This window comes from Chelonia mydas, chromosome 1, assembly GCF_015237465.2.
Source record: "Chelonia mydas isolate rCheMyd1 chromosome 1, rCheMyd1.pri.v2, whole genome shotgun sequence".
NCBI lineage: Eukaryota > Metazoa > Chordata > Testudines > Cheloniidae > Chelonia > Chelonia mydas.
In genome coordinates, this window is record NC_057849.1 from 138,858,588 (window position 1) to 138,881,311 (window position 22,724).

The 22,724-nt window shown below is 40.1% G+C and overlaps 1 protein-coding gene across 5 annotated transcripts in view; it reads left to right on the top strand.

The window, feature by feature from the left end:
- CNKSR2 (connector enhancer of kinase suppressor of Ras 2) overlaps positions 1-22,724 on the top strand; it is a 379,302-nt gene that overhangs the window by 242,108 nt on the left and 114,470 nt on the right. For all 5 annotated transcript variants that reach the window (XM_037901608.2, XM_007070479.3, XM_027832677.3 and 2 more), the window contains 2 exons: positions 3,541-3,630; positions 5,388-5,602. In XM_037901608.2, coding sequence (XP_037757536.1) covers positions 3,541-3,630; positions 5,388-5,602 — 305 coding nt within the window. The remainder of the gene's footprint in view (positions 1-3,540; positions 3,631-5,387; positions 5,603-22,724) is intronic.

The window sequence follows — 22,724 nt, forward strand, 5'->3', positions numbered from 1 at the left end:
AGCTATAAATATGTGGATCATAGTTAGCACTGGGAAACAGTGGGGTTATTTAATCCTTCTGTAGAGCCTTTCATCTTTCTAAGTTGGTTTTATTTTAATTTGTTTTTCTTGTGTACACCATACTGTTCAATCCCTTCAGAGTTTATTAGTTAAAATGTACTTATTTTTTAAGTGTATTGAAGTTCCAGTCACTAAAATGCCCCCAAAGCTTTCCACACGTAATTTATCAACACAGGGTTTATATGTGGCATATGAACATGACATGGTAATTTCACAGAAATGTGTAAACCAAAACAATTTGTTTTGTTTTGTGGTGAATTACTGGTGCATGCCAAATGGAGTTGGAGAGTCCAGAGCATTAATTGTTTTCAGCACAAGCTCATAATCAGTAATATGATAAAATCATTTTTAAATGCCTTTGGGCCTGCTCCTTCAGTTGAGATCAAAAAGACTTAGTTATTTTTCAGGAACGAGGGAATTGGTTTTTTGACAATTTTAAAGGATAGATTTCTGACTGGTTCTCTATTACTGACTGGCAGCTACCATACAGTTATTGCTAATTGACCTCTGAGAGCTTCAGCTTACATCCCAAATTAGAAGTTTCCTTGAGAATGTTCTTTAGAGAAAGTAGATGTAAAGGATCCATGTGAGCTGAAGAGGAGATTGGCAGAGTAGGAAGATGAATGAAATTTGCTATCATGGGAAGGAGATAATTTAGGCAATCCAATGGATAGTTCATTTATGAATAAATATGGAGCTTTAGAAATCAGTACCTAGAGAAAACATTTGTTATGAATGTGGACCTTGGTAATGATCAGACCTACCTGTTTTTTATTACAGCTTTACAAAAAGTCTTGTTGTGATAGATGCAGTATTTTTTGTATAGTGTGGTTTGAGTTCAGTACAGTGCAGCACAGAAGAGAAATGTTCATATTTCCAGAGAATTAACCATGAAAATTCTTAATTGTATCAATATAGGAGGCTAATATAGGCATCAGTTCAACGCTAGCCCTATTCAGGAAAGCACTTAAGCATGTGTTTCAGTGAAGCAGTAACTTCAGGGGGATTTAAGCATATGCTTAAAGTTAAGCAGGTACAGTATTTAAATGATTTCCTGAATAGAGATACTTTCCCGATTTGTGCCCATTGACAATACAGAACTTTTTTTAAAGATATTCCTCTATGCTGTCTTATTTATTTTTGAGGATTATAAATAACCCTTGCAGTGTACAAAACACATAGCGTGATTTTAATAATTCCATACATGACATACTTGAATGGCTTGACAGACATGCTTGAATATTTGTTTTCGGTATAACTGTGTGATAAATGAAGTGTGTGTGTATGTGAGGGAGAGGGGGAGAGGGTAGCTCCCTTTGATGGACACCCAGCCAGCCAGTTAGCTGTAAAATCCCTCTTGGTAGCTGTTCTCTACTTGCTTTACCTGTAAAGGGTTAAAAAGTCCCCCAGGTAAAGAAAAAAAAATGTGGGCACCTGACCAAAAGAGCCAATGGGAAGGCTAGAACTTTTTAAAATTGGGAAAGAAACTTTCCCTTTGTCTGTTGTTTTCTCTGGGCTGAAGAGGCGGGCAGCAGGGATGCTGTGTAAAGTTTGAACCAGATATGAAAACTATCAGATCATATCTAGAACTACTTTTAACAACCCAAATATGTAAATAAATTAGGAATGTTTAGGAAGATGCAATTAGGTTTATTTTTGTTTATTTTTTAAGGCTTGTGGACTCCTCTGTGCTAACCCCAGATGCTTTTGTTTGCGTATAACCTTTAAGCTAACCCCCAAGAAAGCTATTTTGGGTGCTTAATTTTTAGAATTGCTCTTTTAAAATCTAGCAAAAGCTTAAGTTCCAGATGTATTTTCTTCCTTTTTGTTTTTAATAAAATTTACCTTTTTTAAGAACAGGATTGGATTTTTGGTGTTCTAAGAGGTTTGTGCATGTTGTTTGATTAGCTGGTAGCAACAGCTAATTTCCTTGTTTTCTTTCTCAGCTCTTTCCGGGATGGGGGGGTGAAAGGGCTTGAGGGTAGCCCATAGGAAGGAATTCCCAAGTGCTCCTTCTTGGGTCCAAGGGTTTTTTTTCATTTAGGTAGTGGCAGCGTTTACCAAGCCAAGGTCAGAGAAAAGCTGTAACGTTGGGAGTTTGCCACAAGCCTGGAGTGGCAAGTATTAATTTTTAAAATCCTTGTGGGTCCTCACCTTCTGTACTCAAAGTGACAGAGTGGGGTTTCAGCCCTGACAAACTGTATATCTTGTCTTCCTATATATTTATTTACAGAAGTCTTTCTAGTAATGTCAATGAATAAAACTTTCCAGGTTATTTCCATTTGAATGTTGCTGTGTTTTGAGACTAAAGTTATATTCATACTGTTATGCATTGTGACTAATGGATTGGTAAGCAAAAGTAAGAATTCATTCTGTTTGTAAAAGGGTTTAAAACATTTTTGTTTTTGGACTGCCAGATATTGAATTATACGCCATGAGGTTGCATTGCTATCTTGTATCAGTACATTATTTAACTTGTTGAATATTTCAGATCTCCTTAAATAGCTAGTAATTAGGTTGTGCAAAACTCCTTTCCATTGACGAATGTCTGTACTTGTGGAACTTTCTTAAAAGGAATGACAATTCACAACATTTTTTGAAAATACCCCCATGGCTCTCAAATTAAAACTTTTAAGTATAATAATTTGATCTGTCTCTTTTCTGTTGTTTCAGAGTAACAGCCGTGTTAGTCTGTATTCGTAAAAAGAAAAGGAGTACTTGTGGCACCTTAGAGACTAACCAGTTTATTTGAGCATGAGCTTTCGTGAACTCACGAAAGCTCATGCTCAAATAAACTGGTTAGTCTCTAAGGTGCCACAAGTACTCCTTTTCTTTTTTCTGTTGTCTTCTAAAATGTGAGTGAATTTTCAAGAGTTAATATGCTGTGTTTTGGGGTGGGTAAAATGCTTCACCCAGAGAGGCTACATTTGAGCTTTGAAATAGTTGTTTCCATGCCCATTCAGCCACTGATGTATCTACTAAGACAGATGCAAAGTGACCATTTGTGGTAATGTTTTTGTGATATGGACACAGGTCTGATATCAGTTAGTCTGAGACCAAAAGCTCATTTCACTTAGGGCATAAAACAATTCTCTCTATATCTCAAATTGTATTACAGAGTAATTAACAGATGCTAAGTGGAAATGACTTGGAAGCCTTTATGTGCTTGGAAGAAGCTCCTTCTAAACCTTGAGTTTTAAGTCTGATGTTACTGAGAGGGATTTTTTCTCTGTTACTGGGGTTATTTCCTAACATTTTTGAAAAGTTCCATGGAATACTTAACTTCCACTTAGACCATTAACAATAATGGACTGAATGAATTTGTGTTTTAACCTCTTGTCCAGAGGCTATACTGGATCTATTCCCATAAATAATTAGCCTTGTAGGATTAACATACATATTAACACTTCATTCAAAATATTTTGAGTTATACAAGACATTGTAAGAAGGTGGCATGACACCATTTTTTCTCTGTTTTAGGCAAACTAAGACCTATCTCTATGCCAGTGGAATATAACTGGGTAGGGGATTATGAAGATCCCAATAAGATAAAAAGAGATAGTAGGAGAGGTAAGTGACCTGGACACTAATATTGTGCAATGCTGTGTGTTTTTCTTAGCATCACTTAAACTGTAAGGAGCTTTCCTTAAGTCAAGACCTCATTTGGTTCCTCCCTTAACATGTGGATTTCTGTTAACATAATCTTGGAGTGTTTCCATTTTTCATTATGTATACTTGATTTTTGCTCATCCCCATGTTCTCCGTATAAGGCCTAAGGAAGCCAGAGGGGTACCAGTTCAGTTTGGCCGTGTTTCATTATATTGACATTGCATTATTTGAACATAGTGCCATCTGACTCTCTTTTAGAAATTGGACCCAAAATTCCATAAAATGATAGTTAATTCGTTTTACTGTTATGACACACAATTAATGTGGATATTTTAAATCCACTTAGCTTAATGGATTGTTATTTTTGGCTGGAAAACATCCCAGGGGGAGCTAGGAGGGCTCAGCTAGAAACTGGTCGGAGATGAAATGTTCCCAGATAAAAGGTTCAGCTGCAGAATTCCACTGTGCCTCCATCCAATACATTCACAGACTTTAAGGCCAGAAGGGACAATCAGAACATCTAGTCTGACCGTCTGTATAACAGGCCATAGAATTTCACCCAGTTGCCCATATATTGAGCCCAAGGCAAAACAAATTTAAAACATGCCCATTGCTGAATGTTTTTATCGCAGTAGGACCCAGAGACTGCATTGTGCTAAGCACTATACCAATACATGAAGACATGGTCCCACCCCAGAGAAGCATACTATCTAGGGAAGTAGTTCTCAACTGTGGTCCACTGCTTGTTCAGGGAAAACCCCTGGTGGGCCTGGCCGGTTTGTTTACCTGCCACGTCCGCAGGTTCAGCCAATCGCGGCTCCCACTGGCCGCGGTTCACTGCTCCAGGCCAATGGGGGCTGCAGGAAGCGGTGTGGGCCGAGGGATGTGCTGGCCGCCCTTCCTGCAGCCCCCATTGGCCTGGGGTGGCAAACCGCAGCCAGTGGGAGCCGCGATCGGCCAAACCTGCGGACACGGCAGGTAAACAAACCGACCAGTGTTTTAACAAACTGTTCTTACCCCATCATTGTTTTATGTTCACACCTTGTAATTTGAAGTTCTGAGGCTGTAGTATTGCTAACTCTTAAACCCCAATGATACACTAATAAAAAAAATGGATATAGCTTACTGTATGCAGCAAAAGACCACTAGCTTAGTTTGTCTTACCACCACAAAAAGGAATTATTTGTATTGTGGTGGTGTTTAGTATTCGAGGATCAGAAGCCTATGCTTGGTGCACACACAATTAAAAAGCTGTCCCTATCCTAAGAAGCTTGCTGTCCAAATGTAAGATGAAACTCAACAAATGGCTAGAAACCAGAGGAAGAACAAGGTAAAGTGAAATAGTCAATGCAAAATATATACCACCATATTCATCTGTGATCTAGTTTCATTAAAGGTATTGTTCTAAGAACAAGACTGCAGATGTCATAATAAAGTAATAGCTGTGTATTTGGGAGAAGACCTGAGGGCAAGTGATTTTTATTCTAGTTTCTTTGACATGAATCTTGAACCTTGTCCATCCCAAAAGAACTATTGCTATGTTAATATATTCACAACATACAAATAATTTTTGGAATACATTTTGTTTTATGAGGCAGAGCTAAAGACTTCAAAAATGACAGTAAACCTTAGCAACAGTAAAGTGCAGTATATTTAGGAAGAAGAAGTGGCATTTATTAAATGATTTGCAATTCAGTCTTTTATTACTTTTTCAATAGAAAATTCATTACTTCGCTATATGAGCAATGAGAAAATAGCTCAAGATGACTACATGTTTCAAAGGAATAGCAAAAAGGATACGGGGAAAAAATCCAAAAAGAAAGGAGACAAGAATAGTAGTCCAAGTCATTACTCCTTGCTGCCTAGTTTACAAATGGATTCATTAAGACAAGAAGTCATTGGTACACCTGGGCCAGACACCACCTACTACCATGTGAGTAAAAATAACAAGATGCATGATGATGATGAGAGACCGGCTTGTGACTTTTTAATGTTGCTTATTGAACCCTTTTCTGTTTGATCCTATTTCAGTTGTTACAGTTCTGACTATAATTGTGCCCTCTTCCCCCCATCTTTTGGAATTCTGATTTTAATCTTACAGACTGGGGAATGGATATATCTACAACTGTGTTTAAACTCAACTCAAGGGGATTATGTTTGAAATAGAGTTTTACATCTTTATCTTGCCAGCCTCTGCATAGGGAACTCATCTGATCAAATAACTATTATGATTCAAGTATATATTTAACTGTGATTTCATATGTCAGATATCATTAGGCATATTACTATGTGTATGATTGATATGACCTGGAAAGGATTGATAAAATAGTGGGAAAAACTGAGGGTTTTTTTTTCTATTTTTGATTAAGAAGAATCCTAAAGTCTGTAGCTTTTAGCATATAGCCCTCAGTAACTCAAGTGACGCTGAAAGAGAAGAGTGTTGAATTTGATGTGGGATGTCAGGTAAATCAGTAACTTCTAGGTATGTCCAAAAATGAAGTATTTGTTAGAAAATAGGAAGATGTTTTGGACCTGCTATCATTTTTCCACCCGCAATAACTACTAAATATTAAATGTTTAGGTCTTAATACAGAGTAGAGGAACATAATATACTTCCACCAAAAGTGAAACTTGATCAGCAATTAATCTCATACCATGGGATTTTCTTCTTGTTTCGTACATTCGTTTGAAGTGTATTACTGCTAATAATTCATTTGAGTACATTTAAAGGAGGAAAACAAATGTATTCACAACTTTTTTATTTTTGAGCTAAATAGCTGTGTTTTCTGGGTGGAAGGAGCATAGCAAAAATAAACTGCTTAGGCTTACTGTATTCCTCCAAGGGAGAAGCAAATAAGTTCTACAGCAGGATATCAAACTAATTGCTGTTATTTTCATATATCAGGAAAAGAGCCATAATCTAGAATGTCAGTATGCATGGGATCTGTTGTTGTGGCTTGATCCCAATTTCTGCTGTGATGGTGTGTGTTCACAGCAGATGGAGCTCCACTGAGACTAGTAGGAAACAGGTGCTCTGTTCTCCTCTTATAGCACACTGGGCAAGATCCTCAGCAGTTGTCAGTTGATATAGTTTAATTGAAGTCAATGGTGCAACATTGATTTACATCATCTGATCATCTGGCCCATTAATTTTAATACTTCCTTTGATGCTACTGTGTATACAAGTCTGATCATTTTCAAGAAAGGTCTTATAGATGTGGTACAGTAGAGCTACTCATGGTTCACTTTAATTAACAGGATCCACAGGAGCAATGAATGTGCTTTCCTGGTATGTTAATCCACATGCAGTTGGTGTTTTGCCTTATCTAGTGCTAACATCTTGCAGTGTCACCTTTAGAGCAATACACATTAAGTCCATAAACTGTCATCTCTGAGTAATCAATGAAAGTAGAAACAAATGATTCATCTAATGGGTTGTGAAGTCAGATTGCTTTATTGCACTCTTCTGTGTACGTAAATTTTATAAATTGTATCCCCTTCCTCATGTCTGCAGCCAGTGCTAGCAGAAATATAAATCAAGCCAAGAAACCTTAAAATCAAATGTATTGAAAATTGGGAAGTTCGAAGTTGGAATTTTTCTGTCTCTACAAGTGTAATGAATTTTCAGCACCTCTTCTTATGTTCTTCTTATAATGCGCATTTTTTTCTGCATTCACCACTTTTCTCCATTTGATGCTCTCCTTTCTTTATATACATATTTTAAGTGTGGGTCTCTTTTGAAAAATGCTATTTTTGGGTTCCATGATTGTTGTCTATCAGTTTGCTTAGTTTCCAAAAATGTGTTTTTTTCTGGCTGTATCACCACAATTTGCTTAGTTTCCAAAATCCGTTTGCTTAGTTTCCATATCCAATTTGCTTAGTTTCCAAAAATGTGTTTTTTCTGACTGTAGCACCACAAACTCTACCAAAATTTGAAAATGAATCTAAAGTCTTTATTGCTTATGTATAATTGCCAGGAAGGATAACTGTGTAGTGCCATTAGCCTTCAGGGAGATTGTACATGTCTGTCAAAAAAAGAAAAGACAGGACTGAGATACAGTAAACACAAGGGGAGTTGTTTATTCAGAATGCTAGAAACTCATAGACTCTGTGTCTCCTTGGTGTTCTAGCTCTTAGATGGAGGAAAACAGCTTAAGCTGCACCATGTTACCACACAGTACGGTCTATCTCAGGGGTGGGCAAACTTTTTGGCCTGAGGGCCATAGAAATTGTATGGCGGGCCATGAATGCTCACAAAATTGGGGTCAGGGTGCGGGGATGGGGTGAGGGCTCTGGCTGGGGGTGCAGGCTCCAGGGTGGGGCCAGAAATGAGGAGTGCAGCATGCAGGAGGGGGCTCGAGGCTGGGGCAGGTGGGGTGGGGGGGGAGGAGGAGGGCTCCAGCTGGAGGTACAGACTCTGGGGTGGGGCTGGGGATGACGGGTTTGGGGTACAGTAGGGTGCTCCGGCCTGGGACCAAGGGGTTCGGAGGGCAGGAGGGGGATCAGGGCTGGGGCAGAGAGTTGGGACATGGGGGTGGTGGCTCGGGGTGCCCTTACCTCAAGCAGCTCCTGGAAGCAGCGGCATGTCCCCCCTCCGGCTCCTACATGGAAGTGCAGCCAGGCGGCTCTGCTCCACATGCTGCCCCGCCCCAAGCACCGCCTTCACAGCTCCCATTGCCAGGAACCGCGGCCAATGGGAGCTTCAGGGGCGGTGCCTGCAGACAGGGCAGCGTGCAGCAAAGCCGCCTGGCTGCACCTCCTTGTAGGAGCCAGAGGGGGGTCATGCCGCTGCTTCTGGGAGCCACACGGAGTGGCCCCCGACCCTGCTCTCCAGCTGGAGCGTCGGAGTGGGGCAAGCCCGCCCCAGACGCCGCTCCACAGCGGGAGCTCAAGGTCCAGATTAAAATGGCTGGTGGGCCGGATGCAGCCCATGGGCCGTAGTTTGGCCACCTCTGGTCTATCTGTTTTTCATTAAGCAATAGTGAAATAGAGTGCTTGACGTCCTACATAAGTAAGGGTGTAATGTGGCTTCCAGAATCTGTTACTAGCAGTGAAGCTGAGAAGGAAAGAGACAAACATGGAATCCTTCACACAACACCATCTTTGGTGTTGCTTTGTAGAGAGGAGCCGCACTTTGAAGACATTGAAAATTCTGTGTATTAAATGGTAAACCCTGAAAATTGTACTAGTAGTGTAGGTACAACAGAGGAAATATTGGCAGAAGAGTAAAATGGAAATCTCTTCAGAGGAATAAAGTTTTATAAATACTTTTAGGTCATAGTTCTGAAAATATTGTTTATGATTACAGCATTGTCTGTTATGCTGCTTAATTAAACTAAGATGATAAACTTGCTTCTTCACTCATAATTGTGTGGTTTCAATTAGCATTTTCCTTAAATACATAGATTTTGCCACTTCTTACTTATACTAAAGGTATGTATGAAAGTAATAGCCGTCTTGAAAGCTGGCAAAACTTCTGCTTTCTAGTTCCTGAAGAAAATAATGAGCATGAAGTTCATACTGTAAAAGAAGTTATGTGTATGTGCGCACGCATGCATGTGCGTGCACATGTACATTTTAAGGACAAATACTTTTAAAACATTGCATGATAAACAATAGACCATATGTCCTCAAATGGTTGTGATGGGTTGTGTCACAGAAACCCCCTTGGGACTGCCAGCTGATGTGCCGAGACTACCTCTAAGCCTGTTGTGCTGAGGCTACCTCTAAGCCTGTTTTCCCTGGCAGCTTGGGATTTCAGTACATTGCCTGGTTGTGCCAGACACTCTAGCCTGCACAAACACAGACCCAGGTCTGAACCACGTCCCACAGTGTCACATAACATAGGATCCCTAGAAATCCATGCAGTCATTCCTCACTTAGTTACATTTTGAGACCTATTAGTTAGCCAGTGTTTAATCCATTTAATATGTGCTGTGTTCATTTTGTATGTTGCTGGTTATTCACAGATAGAGCCAGCTGGTTCTATGGCGCTGGCTCTGTCTTTTTGCTTTTAGCTGGTTCTGTACATGTCTCTTCAGGAAAAAAAAAATGCATGACAAAAAAACCTACATTGACAAATTGGATTATTGCCTACATAAATTATACACTACTGTCCTGTAAATAAAGCTGGTAATTGTAATTAGCAATGTTCATTATAATTCAAAAGCACATAACTACCATTTATGTGTTAAAATAAAAATATCAACCCATTATCTCCTGAAATGTGATCCAATTCAAAAGAGATTTGTTATCACACAGACACTAAAAATTAATGATATGTTCTGAGTTAATAACCTGAGGCCTTTAAAAACATGGTAGTCTGTGAATTGTATTATTCTGTTGTTGTTTTTTTATTTATTTTACTTTATCAGAACAGTGACATTACCAAATCCTTAAAACAGTTTAAGTTTTGTAATTGATTTACCATGGCAACAGTGTCTGCTCAGGAAACATGTTAAAGAGTTATGGCTTTGAAAATTAAATAGTTGTTAATTATATCCACTAAATGTGTTGAACTGTTACATCAGTATACACATGTTCTTTAACAAAATGTGAAAGCAAACTAGTATACATTTTAGTCTGCAGAGGTGATTGAAGGTGGATAAGAGAGAGAAATAATAATTTTAAGATTATCCACCATGTCACTACATAGTTTTGGGTCTTTTTAATTCCAGGAAACATTGCAAACCTACACTGATTTTTGTCCAAGTTGTTTTTTCTTCTTCTTTTTCTTCTTCAGTGTTGTTGAGGAAATATCAATCAGAGTGTTAATATTTTTATTAAGTCAAGGCAAACTCTTTGAGTTGCTGCTAATCCAAAGCACAGTCAGGTGTTCAAAGTGATGTATTACTCTGGATACAAAGTGGTGCAGTTAAAATTATCTTGGACTTTTGGGGCACAACAGATAAGGGCTCTGACACACACAATTACATTTTTGTAAGTTTCTTGTAGTGCACTTCATAGGAATTTCCCCACCATGTTATGCTTTATTTTTGTTACAGGAAAAGAAAGTAGTTATTTAAGAGATAAATTGTGTCATGGGGTCAAGACAAGTTGTATAACGTAAATAAATAATACTTTCTATCCCTCTAGAAATAGCACTACTATTGGAAGGAAAAAGAAACTGACTTAACACAGTAGAACACTATGCAAGTAAAATAAGCAGTATTCATAAATTGTTCCCAAATCAAATGTACCAAATTGTTTACATCACTAGTAATCAGGCTCCCTGTGAAAGGCAGGGTACTAACATTTTCCCCTTACCATACTATAATGTAACACATGGTCATCTTACATGTATGTCATTTTCCTCCTTTTCCAAATGATTTTATACTCTGTTGTTGGTTCAGTGTATTAGTCAGTTCCTGTTGATCTGCTGTTTGTAAAGGTGGCTAAATGGTGTTACAACTTCGCATGGTCTCTAGACATACAGCACCATTTTAAATAATTTTGAGACTGAGATAGCAATACTTTTTTTGAGTGGCGTACTTTTTATTCAAAAGACTGGTCTTATTCGGTGGTTGAGATATAACTGATAGAGGCCTATGAAGCCAGAAAAGGTGGGTGAAGAGAGAAAAGCAGAGCAATTCTTGGGATTTTTTATTGAGGATTAATTAATTAATTTATACTTTGAGATACCCCCCATTTTTTTTATATTTATATATTACATATGGGAAGATGTGAGCCTGAGACCACCATTAGCTTCTTGCTTCAGGTTTGGTACAGTTTGTGCACACTTGCAACTGAAAAAAAAAACAACCCCCAAAAACAAAAAAAGAAACAAAAACTGCTTTCTTTTTAACCAGGAACAGCAATCCAAAAAAGATGGGAGAATATTTAGGTAATTTTCAGCACCTTTCTGTAGTATTGTTCAACTAATTAAATACTCATCACAATGAGCACACCTGTGAAAAAGCCTAGCATTCACATCCCCACTTTGTACATGGCGAAATAAAGGCAGAGAGGTTAAGTGTTTTGTCCAAGGCCACAGAATCAGTGCCAGGGTTGGGATTAGAGGGAGCCCCTTGCTTTTAGTCCGTCATCTAGATGAGGCGACTAGTCATATTATTTAGTTGACTCTCACCTTGTTTCCAGAGATTACGTTTACTCACCAGAGTTGCTGTCTCAGCAGCAGGCAACCAGCTCAGGTCATGGAGGTCTCAGCAACGTCCGTGATCACCCAGGTGGCACTGATCCCAGCAGATAAAAATTGATCTGGAGTGAAACCAAACATTGAGCTAACAGGTTTTATGGGACCCAAAAGACCAGATAGGGGTGTCTATGGAAAGAAGACCATGATATTTAGGAGAAATCTAACTAACTTCTAATCCTAGTCATTGGTTTATAATCTCAAATCTAGTTTTTTTGGCAAAGAAAAAAATGTAGAAACATTTTTAAGTAAATTAAATCGAGGATTAACTTTCATATTTAGAGGTCCAATGGGGAAGAGGGACTGTGGCTACCAATTTTTCTAGAACCCAAAGGCCAGCCCTTGATGAGAGGTAGATTCTCTCTCATAAACTTGCTGTTCCTCTCCACATGAAGGCTGAGATAAAAGAAAAAGAGAAAATACTTGAACAAATACTACTTACCCTTATTAAGCTTTTTGAATCAAGTAAGTATATGAATAGAGTGTATCTGCATGAAACATTGTAGCAGCATGCACATGAGAAAAGGGGTCTGCACTTCTTCATACAACACAAGTTTCCTAATAAACTGGTACACAGAGACCTTTTAACATGTAAATAAAGGATTAAAGCTCTTAGATCCATGGACAGAAAAGGCAACATTGCATGTTGGCAGGTGAAAAGAACTAGAATTTTATTTTCATTTTAAGGAGAATGGTGTTTAAATTACTTCCGCTTGATTATTTTTCCTTCTAATTCTGCACTTTTAACAAAACAATTACAGGGAAAAAGTAAAAAATACAACAAAACAGATTTTAAGTAGGTGTTTAAATCTGGACACTTGTTATCGTACTGTTGCAACATATGTTGCTTGGCGTATTTTCTACTTTCAGTTGCTTGAAGTCCACAGAGTGGAATTATTTAAACATCATGACTATCTAGTGCTTAATTTGTTCCAGGGCTTGCCGGGGCTGAGTCCCGGCACCTCTAGGCTGGCAGTTCATAGCCCTGCCGTGTCTGGGCTTGCTGTATCAGTTATGAATGTAAAAAAATTGCTTGAGCCCTGGCACCTGATTACTAGCGCCCCAGCACCTCTTTCATTACAAATTAAGCACTGTGGCTATCTCTTTTTTGATGCAATAGTCTATAGTTACTCTGGTCACTTTGTAGTATTAAAAAAATCTACCAGTTGCTCTGAAGAGCAAAATAAACCTGGAGAATAGTGGAAAATATTTTCCACAAACATTTGCTTTAATTTTTAAACACTAGTTTCAGCAGTGTTCATGCCTCTTTTTCATTTTTTTTCCATGAACTTTTGTGGCTGAGTAGCATGAATGTTTGCAGAATGATTTTAGGTTTATATGCTTGAATTACCAGGGAAGGCAAATTTTATATTTCTTTTTGCAAACATTTATCAGACACCTGATTAAAAGAATTTTGCACATCTAGTTAGTGTACAAAACCAGTGCTATATATCTGTTGACAAATAAGAAACAACTCTTGAATTTCAAATAACCAGACATAGGTTAAATAAAATTCATGAATACTTCTTTGTCGAATAATGCATACATGGTGAAGAAATCACATGTTTTCTTCATGTGGGGGAGGGGGGAGGAGGCAAAATGTAGTTTAATTTGTTACAAATTAATCCCTTAGCTTTAGATATAACTATGCTACAGTACACAGAGTAGCTTCCATTGAAGACGTAAGAAAATAAAATTCCATGTAAAGGTGGTACACATGACTATTAAAATTCCCCTGCAGATGAATAAATAATTATTTGTAACCTCAGCCTGAATTCTGAAAAAAGTGGGTGCCTACAGTTAGATTTCTAACTACATACTTAGCACCTGGAACCAGCTTGATTTTTTTTTCAGGTGTGGAGTTTCCCCAGCTCCCACTGAAATATTAATATTATTCTATAAAAATCCAACCCTGCTATGGTACATGAAAATGATTTGAAATCAATACATGTTGCATTAACTAACTCAAACTTTACCTGATGATACACTCTACCTTCCTATGCTAACTGATACCCACTTGTGCCTGAAAGGGATTCACCTTAAGAAAGACAGGCGGTACCACTGCCTGCCCTCCTTCATGACTTTCAGTGGAGAGCAGGTATAAGTCACAGATGAAACTCCATCGGAGCCTTCGCTGACTTAGTGTCTTCCCAGCTGCCCGGTGTTGCCTATTTTTTGGCTGGTGCAGGCTCCCAGATGGATGGGAAACTGCCTCCTTTCTACCTCATCAGTCTCCCTTCATTGAACTTTCTGCCATGGATGAATCTGGGCCAACAAATCTACACTAAAAACTGGGAAGGAGGGAATAAAGTATCTGTAGGTGTGCATCTGTGGAAGTGGTAAGAATGCAGAGCAGCCCTGCTTTCTTCAGTAGAAAAATAAGTAGTAGCCTTACAAAGTAATAGAAGAATAAAGTGTGCTTAAAAGTTTATTCAAAAGCAAAGCTGCTAGTAAAATAGTCCATTTCATGTGATGCAGGGTGAAACAGCTGAGTCAGTGCTATCTGACACATATTCATGATGTATCTGACACCTATTCAGACCTTCTGCTGTCACCCTCCCCACCATGCTTCAGCTATATAAGGCTTTCCCCGTTATGGACGGTTGCCTGAATGGAGGGAGATCCTCTACCGATCATTTTAGTTGTTTCATTCAGTTGGGAAATGAGCAGACTGAGGAAATAACTGTAGAATTCCAGCCTCACGCCTACTGGAGCATGAAACAGTCATGTGCACAATCACAAGAGTCTCATAGCCAGAGCACAGGTCTCCACCAGTTTTCTCAAATGTGACCTACATAATGGATAAGCACATCTCCCTTTTTGGGGTGGAGGAGACAGGCTTCCAACATCTGTTTGCCAAGGATAAGAATCTGAGTGATATTGTACATCGTCTTTCCTTGTACTACAGTTCTTATCATCTTACATTGTACTAACCACAAGGCCACTAATAATAAAGCACATGAAGAGTTTAGAACATAAATATTCATTATATTGATAAGTAATGTCTCTGAGATCATTTTAGCTTTAGTACATGAACGAAGTCACACCATTTTAGAACAAACAGCATAGACTCATAGACTTCAAGGTCAGAAGGGACCATAATAATCATCTAGTCCCATAGCTCTCAATCTTTCCAGACTACTGTGCCCCTTTTGTCTTGGGTAACCCAAGTTACATCTCACTTAAAAACTACTTGCTTACAAAATCAGACATAAACATACAAAAGTGTCACAGCACAAGTTGTATGAAATTGTAGTTTGTACTGACTTCGCTAGTGCTTTTTATGTAGCCTGTTGTAAAACTAGGCAAATATCTAGATGAGGTGATGTACTCCCTGGAAGACCCCTGTGTGCCCCTACGGGTACATGTACCCCTGGTTGAGAACCACTGATCTAGTGTGACCTCCTGCACATTGCAGGCCACAGAACCTCACCCACCCATTCTTGTAACAGACCCCCCCCCCAATCTCTTGCTGAGATGGGGAGGGCTCTGAGTTACTACAAAGAATTCTTTCCCAGGTGTCTGGCTGGTGGATCTTGCCCACGTGCTCAGGGTCTAACTGATCACCATATTTGGGGTGGGGAAGGAATTTTCCCCTGGGTCAGATTGGCATAGACCCTGAGGCTTTTTCACCTTTCTCTGTGGCATAGAGCTTGAGTCACCATCGTGATCATCTAGTCTGACCTCCTGCACATTGCAGGCCACAGAATCTCACCCACCCACCCCTGTAATAGACCCCTAACCTCTGGCTAAGTTACTGAAGTCCTCAAGTCATGATTTAAAGACTTGCAATTTCAGAGAATCCACCGTTTACACTAGTTTATACCTACAAGTGACCCATGCTGTATGCCACCAGCCTATGGAATTTGTTCTCCCTGGAAGTCTGACAGAACCCAAATTTGTCAAGCTATAGAGCAGGATGCAAGACTCTTTCAATTATTTGAGTGAGAATTTTGTTGTTATGGCCTGATATGTTCCCTAACATGTTTACTGTTGCTAATATTTCAGCAGTAGTGTTTTCTTTTTCTTTTCTTTTTTTTATGCTACCTCAGAACTGAAATGGATGGCTTAGCCATAGTAAGGTCATTGTCAAACTAGAATTCAAATGATCTGTTCTTAAATTTGGAGTTAATTGGGTCCAGCTGAGGTGCTAAAGATGAGGTAAAAGGTTGTCCAATAAAATACACTCCTGCAGCTTGTAAACAAAAGGAAGGAGACAAACAGGGTGGGAATTATTTTCTAAAGCGAGATCAGAATTGAATTGTTTTTTAGACACAAACAATGGACACACTCTTAAACTCCAGAGAAAAAATACCAGAAGAAACAGTAAAAGGTGTAAACTAAGACCAAGTTTACACCACAAAATTATGTCAACCTAACTTACATCAGCATATGGTCATGGCAGTTATTAAATCGCTTGTGCATGTGCACACTTGACTCCTTGTGTTGGAGGTGCACGTCTTCACCAAGAGCACTTGTATTGATTATATTGTCAATGTGAGGCATTGTGGAATGGCTCTGAAAGCCAGAAAACAGTCCATGTAAGCGACAAAGTGTCTACACTGACACTGTATTGACCTAATTACATCAGTTGTATACACCGCTCGGGAAGGTGGTGTTACTAAATTCGCATAAAGAGGCACTTACATTGGCAGAAGCTAAATTTAAGTGAATACACTTCCACAACTAGGTTGACACAAGGCAGCTTACATCGTCCTAACTGTGTAGGGTAGACCAGGCCTAAGACCAGAAAGTAGAATAAGGTGTGTTGGATGGTTGATTGGCCTAATGGAAAAAATAATCATGCATTAGAGAAAATGTTGAAGAGGGAAGTGAACGAAGTGATCAGAGATATCATCATCAAAGGCAGGATGTCATGAATCCTAACAATCTTGCTAGAGAAGAAAGTTGGAAGTACCTCAGGAGTACACGGAAGGATAAGGGTGAACAATAAATGGTAGTTTAAGCAGTGAAGAGAATTGTTTTATATTGTGTAGATTTAAGGCTTTGATTCAGTTATAACGTTACTGCTTAGCTCAAGCCAGCTTGTATACAAGCAGTCCCCTCAGTAACCTGTTCTGTAGGTTCTATCCTTGGCATCTCTTGGAGACAAATCTTTAGACTGTAAACATAACTGCCACATGCAATTGTGATAGCTGATTTCTGACTAGGCATGTGTTTTGCCAAAATATTAATGTTTTGTCCTTTTTTTGTACAAAATCATTCCAATTAATTTCACTTACTCTGAGATCACAACACAGGAATGTCATTCATATCACAAAAAGGAAAGTGAGGCCACATCTGCATTCCTTCCCTTTGAAAGAAGCATTTAAATAGCACTGGTTCAACAGTTTGGGGTTGAGGGGTGGTCGCCATTTTAGAAAGACTGTTGTGAAGGAACAGTTAATGTGGAGGATTTCAGCTATGTTTTTGCATCCTCTTGCACTGTTAATTAAATCTGGAATTACTATTGCAACAAAACAACGTTATGTGGCTAAGGAGAGATGTGGATGGCGCATGGGTAAACTTGAAGCACACATCACTTTTTTACATTTAATTCAACTTGTTTATTGCCCTCTCACTGGTTGGTCTGAGTGTGTGGAAAGAATGAACTGTTATAATTTTCTGCCATGTGTGACAAGGCACTTCCTCCACCTCAGCAGGCTCAGCACTTCCCCTTCTGGCGGTGGGGCCTGGTGTAAGGCAGCCCCACTCTGGATAGCATTTATTCACCCTCTTGAAGGTTTATTTCCCAATATTTTCCAGGCAGGCCTCAGGAGTGCCCCTCCACCAAACAAACAAAGAAACAAAAAAAAGAAACCAGTTCCAAAGCAAAACAAAGGGGGACACACACTTCCCTACCCCCTTATTATTGGCACCAGGGTGCCAGTCCTTCCCCTAAACAGGCAGTCTGTTATGTAGCTTCCCATGTAGGGAGAAGATCAGTCATCTACCCTGGAGAAGCCTTTCTCCCTGCTGCCACTTGCCCCGCAGCAGCTTGTCTCTTCCCCTCTCTCACTGGAGGAGTTTTTAAAGGTCTCAGGCAGCCCTTAATTGGACTCGGGTGTCCCTAATTGACCTGAGGTAACCCCTTTTCAGCCTATAGGGAAAAGGGCCTTTTTCATTCTAGGGCTAATATACCTGCCTTGGTGTTTTGAGAAACAGATTGTTTCTTTGCTGCCTCATGGACAGCTGCAAGCATGAACAGGACCAGGGGAATGAAAACAGCATGCAGAATTCTTGCATTCCTTTCCACGGTCTTCTGTATTAGGAACTTTTTTATTGATATGGGATGTTGAAGTTGAAAATCTCAAAATGGAACTGTTAAGTGTGATTTGATCATCCAGGCAGCAGTTGGTTTGCATAATCTCAAATGTGTACAACTGTTGTGAAACTGAGGTGTTGAATTCCAGAACTTCAGTTTGTAGCTTTTCTCTTTCTTTGATTAACAAGCCACCATTGGCCATTTTTAAGGTTCTTCCATCAAGAAAACTATATAACTTAACTAAATTTTATTTCTTTATTTGCAGATTAATTTTGTTTTGAAAAACAAAACTACCCTCCTACAGCTGACAAGCCTGTCTTTGTCTCACATGATAAAACAAATAGAGAGAGAGAGAGATAGTAAGGTATCTAGTCTACCCTGCCAATGCAAGATTATTCCTTGCGGTATATTATCTAGTGCTTTGTCAAGTTTAATTTTACATTGTCAAGAGAGGTAGATCTACAGTCTAATACATCTCACCATTTGAAAGCTTTCTTGATTTTTGTTCAGTCTATATTTCCCTGTTATCTATTTCATTTAATCATTCCTGGTTATGTCCCCCTTGTATCAGCCTACAGAATTCTTCTTCTTTCTGTGGTGTTTACATCCTCCCTATAGCTCTAGCTTTCCTGTCACGTCATCCTATAGTAGTACAATTTAGAGATTGTTATAGGCCAGTTGAATTAGTAACCCAGTTTCTCTTTTGTTAAATAAGAGGTTAAATGTGGCAAGATGTGTAGTTGTTTCAGACAAAAATACATCTTGGGTACGTGGTGAAGCAGCAGGCTGTCTCACATCAGAAACCTTGAAGTGGGGTTATCTGATAACAACTAGACTCCCTGGTGTGTTTTAATCCACCTAGAAAATTGTACACCTGGTCATTTGAGTGGCAAAATAAATAGTAAGGTTAAATATTATTGAACTATATAGTTGTCACATAAAGTCATGGGTTAGAAACTTAGTTTGCCAATCAGATTGTTCTCTGTCTTAACCAGTTTCTGGTTATCACTAATCACTAATTTCCTTGACTGGCAAACAAGATACTCAAGTATGGAAGCAGTCCCACTAGGTCAGTGGAGATTTGGAATCCTCTGAGGCTCTTGTGGTAGCAAAAGGAAGAAAATTGAGTCTTTCTTCCCTTATTGTAGATGATGCTCAGTGTTTGTTCATGGCAGTCAGAGACGGTGAGCTGACCATTACATAATCTCTCATGGACCGCTGAATAGATGGATTTTGTAGTGTAAAAAGAAAGTAGAAGAGAGTTCTAAAAAAGTCCCCAAATGACAGAGTTGAGGGAAACAATCCCATCACAATTTACAGTAGATCACCGCTTATTATCTGCTACCAATCATAGAATCATGGGACTGGAAGGGACCTTGAGAGGTCTTTTAGTCCAATTCCCTGCACTCAAGGCAGGACTAAGTATTATCTAGACCATCCCTGATTGGTGTTTGTCTAACCTGCTCTTAAAAATCTCTAATGATGGAAATTCCGCAATTTATTTCAGGGCTTAACTACCCTGACAGTTAGGAAGTTTTTCCTAATTTCCAACCTAAACCTCCCTTGCTGCAATTTGACGCCATCGCTTCTTGTCATTACTTTCAATAGTGAACAATTGTGGTAGACTGGCATGTGTTCAGTGAAAGTTTCTGCATATCAGGATCAGCATCAAGTGTACAGGCAAGACAGCAACCATTAAAGTACATGAAACTCATGCTGGAAAACACACCAGCAATAACCGTCCAATTACTGTCTAAATATTTAGAGAACAGATATAGAGCAAATAAGTGGAAAAAAGCCTCGTTCTATGTCTGAAACTAGGCCTTTTTCTGCTTATTTTCTCTACAGTTGAGAATCTGAATATTTGTTTGCATTCTTGTCAAATTTTCTTCTCAAAGCAATTATTTGCAGATTGGAAAGCTTTTGAATTCTCTTTTACACAGAAACTATTGTTATAACTCTCAAACAAGTTGGTAATAGATTAAGAAGATTGTATATCCCTAAACAAACAGGAAAAAAGACTGCTCTCTCTGAGTTTTTTGTAGTTGCTTTTAATGTTGATTTTGCAGCTGAAAAGTTTTATCTGTAACTGAGCCCTAAATATGTTTCGTTTTTTTCTTTGTCTGCTTGGCCACATTCTGAGATGCTTTTTTTAAAAAAAGTTATATAGTCAATAGCTAAAGAATTCCTCCCCGTTTTGTAGGGTGAACATCATTTTCATTGACACACACATTCAGGCTTCCCTTTGCCTTGAGGAAGTGTGTTGAAGCTTGATGTTCTTCCCTGAGACACTGATGAATTGCATGATATAAATGCATCCATCACTTTCAAAGGTCTTCTGGTCCTAGCATTCTTAACCACACTGGTAGAGAAGAGTAATAGAATGAGGTGTAATTGCTGTGCATCATTTTCATATATTGTAGCAATCAAAAGTATTCCAGGCACTCCACAGAAGACACTCAGAATGACCTGATTTTAAATTAGTTGGTGGGTGCCACCTAATTTATGAGAATTCAGTCCAGTGCTGCTACTGACATCAAAAGCAGTTGCTATTTCCTGTTTGCAAGCACTTCCATAGATTGATAGATTATAACACCAGAAAGGACTATTGTGATCATCTAGTCCGACCTCTTGCATAACACAGACCACAGATCTTCCCTGTATTAATTCCTGTTTGCACTAGAGCATATCTTTTAGAAAAACATGCAGTCATGATTTTAAAATTCCAGTGATGGAGAATCCGCCACAATTGTAGATAAGCAGTGCCAGTGGTTAATTACCCTTACTGTTGAAAGATTGTATGCCTTATTTCTAGCCAGACCTGAGAGTGGAGTGGAGACCCAGAACCTGAGAGTGTGGGAGTATTGCCAGGGGGGGCAGCACCCCAGAGAAAGGGGCACCAGGTCCTGGGGAGGGACATAGGGGCCAGCGGTAAGGCAGATCACTAGCCTGCAGAGGGCACTCTGGTGGCTGAACGAGCTAATTCGTGACAACTACCAGCAGGAGGCACCACCGGGTGAGTCCAAACCTTTACAGGCCCCCACACAAAGAAAGAGAGGGACCACAGATTAAAGTTACTGCTAATGGAAGCAGCTTTGCGCCCTCAGTCTGAGTCGAGCCCCATGGACACAGCACTGGGCTCCTCAGCATCTATGTACAGGGTGCAGGCTTCGGTCCAGGAGGTGCCGAGGAAGGACTCTGATGTCAGAGATCCTCGGCACCCACTCCCCAGCGCTGAGCATGGCGTGGGATCAATCTCTGCACCGCTCACAGTCTCCTGTCCCAAAGAAGAAGCACAGGAAGACTGCTAAAGGGCACTTCCCTTCCTGTGCAAGGGAACAGGAACCACCAAAGGGAGGGTGACCAGTGCAAGACCGCACCTCCGCTCCAGCTCTGGGAATTCTGCATAGCACACTCCATACTTTTGGAAGCATCCTATCTTCCAGGGTCGCAGAACGAACCAGCAGACCATCTCAGCAGGTCTTTTCACAATCATGAGTGGTCTATCCGCCTGGATGTAATAATATCTTCCAATAGTGGGGAGTTCTCCAGATCGATCTTTTCACCACAAGGGCCAACAGGAAGTGCCTACAATTCTGCCCCTTCCTGATCCACAGCCCGGGTTCGTTGGCAGACACATTTCTGCTTCCATGGAAGGACTGACTGTTCTACGTATTTCCTCCTATACCACTGATTCACAAGGTCCTCCTCAAGATCCAGAGCGATGGAACCTCGGTGATCCTGGTGGCATCTGCCTGGCCACGTCTGCATTGTTACACCATGCTACTGGAGCTATCAGTGGATACTCCAATCACTCTACCATTAGTTCTGGACCTCATCACTCAACATTACAGAAGGCTTCAGCATCCCAATCTCAAGACTCTCTACCTCATGGCTTGGAAGCTGCATGGTTGAACCCGCTAGAGCTCACATGCGTAGACCCTGTTAGGGAGGTTCTTCTGGGTAGCAGAAAATCTTTGACGAGAGCTACTTACTTGGCCAAGTGGAAAAGATTCACGATTTGGTGCTTGCAGAGCCGTATCTCTCAGACACAATAATTGGTCCTCCTGAAGTTGCAAGAGCAGGGCTTGTCTCACTCCTCAATAAAGGTTCACCTGGCTGCCATCTCAGCTTTTCACCCAGGAGAGCATGGCCACTAACCAAATGGTGTGGTGGTTCCTCAAGGGGTCGGACAGATTATATCCTCAGATTCGGCAGCCCACCTCCACTTGGGACCTTAACTTGATACTCTCAACACTGATGGGGCCCCCGCTTGAGCCCCTAGCAACATGCTCACTTCTGTACCTTTCCTACAAGGTGGCCTTTTTGGTTGCAATAATATCAGCCAGAAGGATGTCCAAGCTCAAGGCTCTCAGATCTGACCCTCCATATAACATTTTTTTACAAAGATTAGGTGCAACTGTGACTTCACCCGACTTCCCAGAGGTGGTCTCGAATTTTCATGCCAACCAAGACATATTCTTTCCAGTCTTTTTCCCAAAACCCCATGCCAATAGCCGCCAGCAGAGGCTTCACTCCCTGGACATATAGCGTGCACTGGCCCTGCCCCGCTCTGACTGCGCACTCCCCCAGAGCTCAGGCATCCTCGGCAGCCGTCCTGGCCCAGATAACGATCAG